The following is a 7601-nucleotide window of genomic DNA, read 5'->3' on the forward strand; positions in this document are numbered from 1 at the left end:
TCACCTTATTAAATTTCTAATCTTGTTGTTCATTCTCACCAGTGCCTCTACTCAAAATCTTTATTATCTTCACCTACAGGAAGAATTATCTTCTTATTCTTAGGTTATCAAACCCTTACCCTGTCTCTTTCCCCAAATACTGGCTGAAAGACTTTTATTTGGAAAATTCTAAAATTAATGTAATACCTGAAAATAAAATATAAATGATAAAATTCATGTTGGATTTTCTTCCAAAATTATATGAAAATCCAAATCAGTATAATTAAATAAATTTATTGGTCCTGATAACCAGCTATGTTCATTGTTGTTAAATTTTATTAAGTAGACTTTTGATTATGGTAGACAATGGAGATATTTTGAAAGGATCTATACACACCTGGAAATGTATTTTGAAATCCTAAGAAATTGGGGATTTGAATTTTGAGAAGCCCCAGATATTTTTCCTACTCAAACTATAAGTAGTAGAAGACTATTGTTTAAGTACATAAGCTATTATGAATTGAATGCTCAGATTTGGGAATTAGATTGGTTTTCTCACAAGACATGGGAATGCCAACAGGCATAAAGTAGAAGACTAGTTGGTAGCTATGTAAGAAATGCAGAGAATAAAAATAATATTTATATTTATATGGTTAGGTTTATATATGAAAGAAAAAATAAATAGAAAACAAATGAAAATGATTATGTATGAATTTTAAGTAACTTTGCTTGAAGTCACCCACATTTCTTAGCAAAACTGATAAATACTTGGGGCGCCTGGGTGGCTCAGTGGGTTAAGCCTCTGCCTTCAGCTTGGGTCATGATCCCAGGGTCCTGGGATCAAGCCTCAAATTCGGCTCTCTGCTCAGCAGGGAGCCTGCTTCTCCCTCTCTCTCTGCCTGCCTCTCTGCCTACTTGTGATCTCTCTCTGTCAAATAAATAAATAAAATCTTTTAAAAAATTGATAAATACCTGTATCCCACTGATAAGTATTCAATATGATCTTATCTACATATTTGTAAAGAGCAATACCATAAAATTTGAGTGAAGAATCTAAAATCATCAGGATGATTTCCACCCTGGTTTTTACCCATGTTTCAAACTAAAAGATAATTAGTATTTGACAACATCAGAAGTGATGATTTAATGTGTATCTCAACAACAAAAAAAAAAAAAAAAAGAGAAAATTTTATTTCTCTTTTTCATGATAATATTCTTTGTTTTCTCAGGCAAAGTATTTTCAGGAATAACAAAGTAGAAAGATAGATAGATTTTGATAAGGAACCTAAAACTGAGATCAAAAAGAGTTAACATATGTTTAATAAATGTTCCTAAGCCTTATTTCTTTAGGCTGTATAACAGCCCTTAGACAAAGATACCCATGATAAATTTGTGATATTGAATGCAGGAAAAGGGGACACAGAAGGAGTAAGGAACTTATAAGGAATATCTGCCTTGTGACTTCTTAGGAGGTGAAGTTTATTTAGAATTGCAAAGACACAGGCATATTAGAAGGGGCAAAAGGGAAATCTGAGAAGATAAAATAAGCAGAGTGGAAAAGACTGAAAATCATGTTTATAGTCAAGAAATGACTGGAAACTTGGTTAACTTACAACTGAAGGAGATTTTATCCAGTGTGACAATGATAAACATGGTTAAAAATCATTGATGAGTAATTGTCCCTTCATCTTTTAAAGGTTTTAGATTTTGTCTAGTTTTTTAAGGGTATTATATTTTAAATTGCAATAATTCTTGTTTCCGCCACCTTCCATTCAAATTACTAAAATTGTTTTATGGGGTGCCTGCATGGCACAGTTGGTTAAGCCTCCAACTCCTGGTTTCAACTCAGATCGTGATCTCAGCATAGTGATATCAAGCTCCAGGTTAAGCTCCACATTCAGCTTGGAGTCTGCTTAAGACTTTCTCTCCCTCTACCCTTTTCCCCAAACTCTCTCACTCTGTCTCAAACAAATAAATATTAAAAATAAAATAAAATACTTTTGTGATTGGGCACTCTTACTCCTATTTCTTACCTATTCTAGTCATGCTTTCATATATTATAAATCTTTCATCCGAGGATTGGTTATGAATTTTAAGCTTATTCCTAAGGGGGGATGAGATAAACATTGATATACTTACAAATGAAAAAAATTATTTGAAACTATTATTTTTTGTCTAGAAAATTTAGACAAAGAAAATACATGTGAAAATGTCCAGAAATTACCAGGGCCAAAATATTATCAATGTAACAACAAGGTCCTAGAATTTGGGACTACTTTTTGATTAAGGACATTGTTGAATCCAAGAGAGGCTGAGGAGACTCATGAGCTCAGGTAACCAAAATCAAAAGTTAGAAATTCCAATGATTTTGACTAAAATTGACACTCCGAACAATACCTTAGGACTCAGCTGAACTTTAAATATTTACCCTTTCCTATGAACTGAAATCATTTCAGTACCTGCTTAGATTAACATGGCATAAAACCTGGAGTAGCCATTCTGGAAAACAGTATGGATGGTTCTCAAAAAATTAAAAATAGAGCTACCCCATGATCCAGCAATTGAACTACTAGGTATTTACCCCAAAAGATTAAAAAATACAGGCTTGAAGAGATACATGCACTCTGTGTTCAGAGCAGCATTATCAACAACAGCCAACTTATGTAAAGAGCCCAAATGTCCATCAATTGATGTATGGATAAAGAAGTTGTGGCATCTATCTATCTATCTATCTATATAGATACAGATACAGATATAGATGAATACGGGGAAGGGGAAGGAAGAGAGACAGAGATAAACCATAAAACAGACTCTTAACTACAGGTAACTCAAACTGAGGGTTGCTGGAGGGGAGGTGGGCAGGGGGGTGAGTTAAGCAGGTGATGAGGATTAAGGAGAGCGCTTGTGATGAACACCTGATGTTATGTGGAAGTGTTGGATCACTGTAATGCACACCAGAAACTAATTAGAACGTTAACTAATAGGAATTTAAATAAAAATTTCAAATTACAAAAAGAAATTAGCATAGTGTTGAGGTAACCTTATGTCTTTACATTGGTAAATATCAATATTATTATAAATGCAGGCATGGACTTAGAAGTATAGATGTAATTGTGAATATAGTTTTATACAGACATAGATGAGTATATAGATGGTATACATAGATAGATGAGGTAGATATGGATCATCTGATACCCTAGGGAAATCTGCCAGACTTGCAAAAGTTAAGAAATGACTAAATTCAAAATATATATAAGATAATAGAATTCACTTAAGGAAATAAAAAAGATAGATTTAAAATTTTAAGAGAGAGAGAAACATATTAAAAGAGCCAAATAGAGGGGAGCCCGGGTGGTACAATCAGTTAAGTGTCCAAGTCTTCATTTGGGCTCAGGTCACGGTCGTGAGATCAAGACCCACGTCAGGCTCCTTGCTGGGCATGGAGCCTGCTTAGATTTTCCCTCTCCCTGTGTCCCTTGCCCGACCCTCACTCAAGCTCTCTCTCAAAATAAATAAATAAATAAATAAATAAATAAATAAATAAATAAAATTTTAAAAAAGAACCCAGTAGGAATTCTGAAATTGAAAAATTCAATATGTTAAATGTAGAATTATTGAATGGATTGAAAAGAAATTAGACATAGCTGGAGAGGCAATTAGAGATTGTTCTGGAGAACATATTTAAACTAGCAAATAAAGAGAATATCTTGGTGTCAAAGAAGAGAAAAATTTAAAGCAACCAAAGGGAAAGAAAATGTAAGCTACCTTAAAAAAAAGACAAACAGTAAGATTAACAGCTGAATTCTAAACAGAAAAAAGAAAGAAGGATGACATGAGTGCTTGGGTGGCTCAGTGGGTTAAGCCTCTGCCTTAAGCTTGGGTCATGATCCCAGGGTCCTGGGATGGAGTCCTGCATTTGGCTCTCTGCTCTGTGAGGAGCCTACTTCCTCCTCTCTCTCTGCCTGCCTCTCTGCCTACTTGTGATCTCTGTCGGTCAAATAAATAAATAAAATCATAAAAAAAAAGAAAGCAGGAAGACAAGTATCCTCAAATTTCTGAATAAAGAAAACTTTTTAGAGTAATGGACTAATGAGCATTTGTTTCAAAAATGGAAAGGATCCTCTCTCTCTGCCTGCCTCTCTGCCTACTTGTGATTTGTCAAATAAATAAATAAATAAATAAATAATCTTAAAAAAAAAAAAAATGGAGAGGAGCCTGTGGATGGCTCAGTTGAGCATCTGACTCTTGATTTTGGCTTAGGTCATGATCTCAAGGTCATGGGATCAAGCACAGAGTCGGGCTCCATTCTGGGCATGGAGACTGCTTGAGTTCCTCTAACTCTGCAAGTGCCCCCAACCCCCACTCTCTCTTTCTCAAAAAAAAAAAAAAAAAAAGAAAAGAAAAAAGAAAAGAAAAAGAAAATGTAGATATTTTCAGACCATCAAAACTGTAAAGAATGTGTTACTAGCCTTCCAACACTAAAATATGCAATAAAAGTTATATACAGTCAGAAGCAAAATAATCCCAGAACACACAAAAAAGATGTAAGAAGAAGAGAAGAGCAAGAAAAAAGATAGGGGTATGTGTGCGTGTATATATACACACATACATACACATACACACACACACACACACACACTATATATATATATATATATATATATATATGGTAAATTTAAGCAAATTTTGGTCATAAAAACATGGAGGCAAATACATATCAATATACATAAGCAAACATGAAATTACAATACAGAAAATCTTAACATAGTAGTACATGAATTGAGGTAAGGATAATTGACCTCAAGATTTCTGACATTCTTACACTGGACTAGAAATAGTAAAAGTACTTATTTCTATTAGCCAGTCAACAAAGCACAATGCGAAGTCTAAGGCAGTTTGTCTCATAGAACGTTCTGTGTTGCTGAAAATATTTTTAGCTGCATTTTCTGATATACAGTATCCGTCAGCCACATGTATCTATTGTGCACATGAAATGTGGCTAATATGACTGAAGACCAAAATTTTCATTTAACTTAATTTGAAATTACATAAACTGAACTTGATATATGTAGCTATCTGTCACTCTGTTGGGTGGTGTGGAATTGAGGTAACCTCTAAATGATTAACAAAATCAGGAATATCATCCTGAAGGCTGACAGAGTGATTGTTATGAAATATCTTGTATTACTTCTAATGACATGATGTTTTACATCTTATCATACAACAAATTTGGAAGTTAGTAAAACGGAAGTAACATTTTTTGTTTGTTTCTTTTGTTTGATGTATCTTTTTACTTTTTCCCTTCTCTGTTTCCTTATATTTAAGAAAACTTATGTTAAGTAGAAAATACTTTTGACTTCTAGTTCAGTCTGATAGTCTAAGTCTTCAATAAGGATTAGTCAGTCTAAAATATTTAACTTAATTATTCCTACATTTAGATTTCTACTTGCACATTTACCATTTCTAATAGTAAATTTTCACATTTTGGGAAGGGGTAATAAAATGGTTAAAGCTGTAATTTTATCCTTTTAAGTTATTATCATTTTATAATTTTTAAATTCTTTAGTAAGCTTTCAAGAGATTTTAATGATCATTCTTAATTACTATTTACTTCTACCTATTTATTAAGAACCACAAACCACTTTATTAGTGTTATGCACAAAGAGTATTTAGACAATTCACTTATATTTCAATCTTTTTTTATCACCTCCTGCAATTACAACTTCCCCTCTGAGGTAATTGTCTGCCTAACTGGAGAAAACACTTCAGTATTTGTTTTAGCCTCGGTTTGCCTGACATGGAGCTCTATACAAGACAATATTTGGATATTTTACCACAGGAAAATAATCTTGAAGAACTGAAGTAGGGAAAATGTGTTTTTATAATTAAGAAAACAATTATGTGAAAGAATCAAAAGATAAAAATGGCAAGAAGGTCCTGTGTGATAAGAGTTGTTCTTATTAGGAAAGCAGGATCACTGGACACACTGTAACAACAGGTAACAAAAGGAGCAATGCCTATATGAAAAGCCATAAACTATACTGATCCAGAACCCATTTTTACTGGAATTACACACAGATGGACAGATCCATAGTGTCCCTAGCTATCTTCCCTCACCTCAAGAGTATTTGACTCTTTGGGATTTTTTGCATATGTATAAATTTGTATCCCCTGAGACTCTTTTTCAAATTAGTCTTGCTTAGTCATTTTGCCTTTAAACATCTGTCCTGATTTATCTCTGTGATCCATCATGTTTCTTAATCAATTTATATTATCTATTTTCCCTTTACATTGGATTTGAGAGGCAATATATAACATAATGTAAGATATGAAAACGAATTTTAGGGGATGAAATAAATTTACAGAAAGAAAATCATTGGTGACAAATAGGGCACCTCTATTCCACTGGTCTAGAAAAAAAGAGTGACTTAACTTCAATCCCCGCCTTTAGATCTAAGCATTCTCCAGCCAAGATACTAGCAAAGTCACAATGAGTCTCAGCCAAGAAGAGTAGGGGCTTTTCTGGCCCTGATTAGCTGGCATTAATGACATACAGTCATAGCATTTCCGACTTTGGAATAGTTCGTTGGCTTGGTGCTATAACGACATGATGAATTCTCCTATAAATACGAGATGGAAGGAATCACCTGCAATTAGAGAAAATATCACTGAATTACACATATGGAAATGAGAGATTCCAAGTGTGGGAAAGGCGACTGTAAAAAATACCACACCCATGGCTGAGAGTATAAAAGTGCCCCAGTCCAGGAGGTGACATTCAACCTCAGAATCTCCTCACTGTCACTCAGCTGAACTCACTTCTCCTGCCAACATGTCCTACAGCTGCTGCTCTGGAAACGTCGCCTCCCGCTCCTTTGGGGGGTACGTGCGCTACCCAAGCTCTTCCTGCCCCAGCAACCTGGTCTACCGCACTGACTCCTGCTCTCCCAGCACCTGTCAGCTGAGCCCCTCCCCTGCTAGTGGCTGTCAGGAGACCTGCTGTGAGCCCACCAGCTGCCAGACATCTTGTGTGGCGTCCAGACCTTGCCAAACACCCTGCTACAGCCCGAGGACCTCCATGCTCTGCAGTCCTTGCCAGACAACTTGCTCTCGGCCTCTGAGTTTTGGGTCCAGCAGCTGCCGTTCCCTGGGCTATGGATCCAGAAGCTGCTACTCACTGGGTTGTGGATCCCAGGGCTTCAGATCGCTGGGTTACGGAGTCTGTGGCTTCCCTTCACTGGGCTATGGATCCAGATTCTGTCGCCCAACTTACTTCACCTCCAGAAGTTGCCAGTCTTCATGTTACAGACCAACCTGTGGATCGGGCTTCTATACCTCAAGTTGTTGAGGGTCCAGACCTTTTGAGCAAAATGTTTAACCTCTAAACAGAGAGTTTATCATCTTCATGATCTTTGGGAAAAATTCTTGTCACCTTTTTTCCAACCACAAAGTGTTGGCCAAAAACTGTCTCTAGATTATACTGAACTAAATGATTAATTTTAGTGGATGCATTTATAGAATTAGTTGATTTAATAAAATAAATTGCAGGATCGACTAATGGAATTTATGTTAATAAACATGAACTAATTTTAATGAATTAATGGAATTCTCATTCGTACTTT

At 35.4% G+C, this 7601-nt stretch overlaps 1 protein-coding gene across 1 annotated transcript; it reads left to right on the forward strand.

The window, feature by feature from the left end:
- Positions 1–6760: 6760 nt before the first annotated feature.
- LOC116567459 (keratin-associated protein 13-1-like) lies at positions 6761–7327 on the forward strand. The gene has a single exon (XM_032302523.1). The coding sequence runs from the start codon at positions 6812–6814 to the stop codon at positions 7325–7327; it is 516 nt and encodes a 171-aa protein (XP_032158414.1). The 5' UTR covers positions 6761–6811.
- The last annotated feature ends 274 nt before the right edge of the window (positions 7328–7601 follow it).

This window comes from Mustela erminea, chromosome 1, assembly GCF_009829155.1.
Source record: "Mustela erminea isolate mMusErm1 chromosome 1, mMusErm1.Pri, whole genome shotgun sequence".
Classification (NCBI taxonomy): domain Eukaryota; kingdom Metazoa; phylum Chordata; class Mammalia; order Carnivora; family Mustelidae; genus Mustela; species Mustela erminea.

What these genes read in the sequence shown, in the direction of transcription:
- LOC116567459 (XM_032302523.1), top strand. Translation starts at nt 6,812, where the DNA reads ATGTCCTACAGCTGCTGCTCTGGAAACGTCGCCTCCCGCTCCTTTGGG.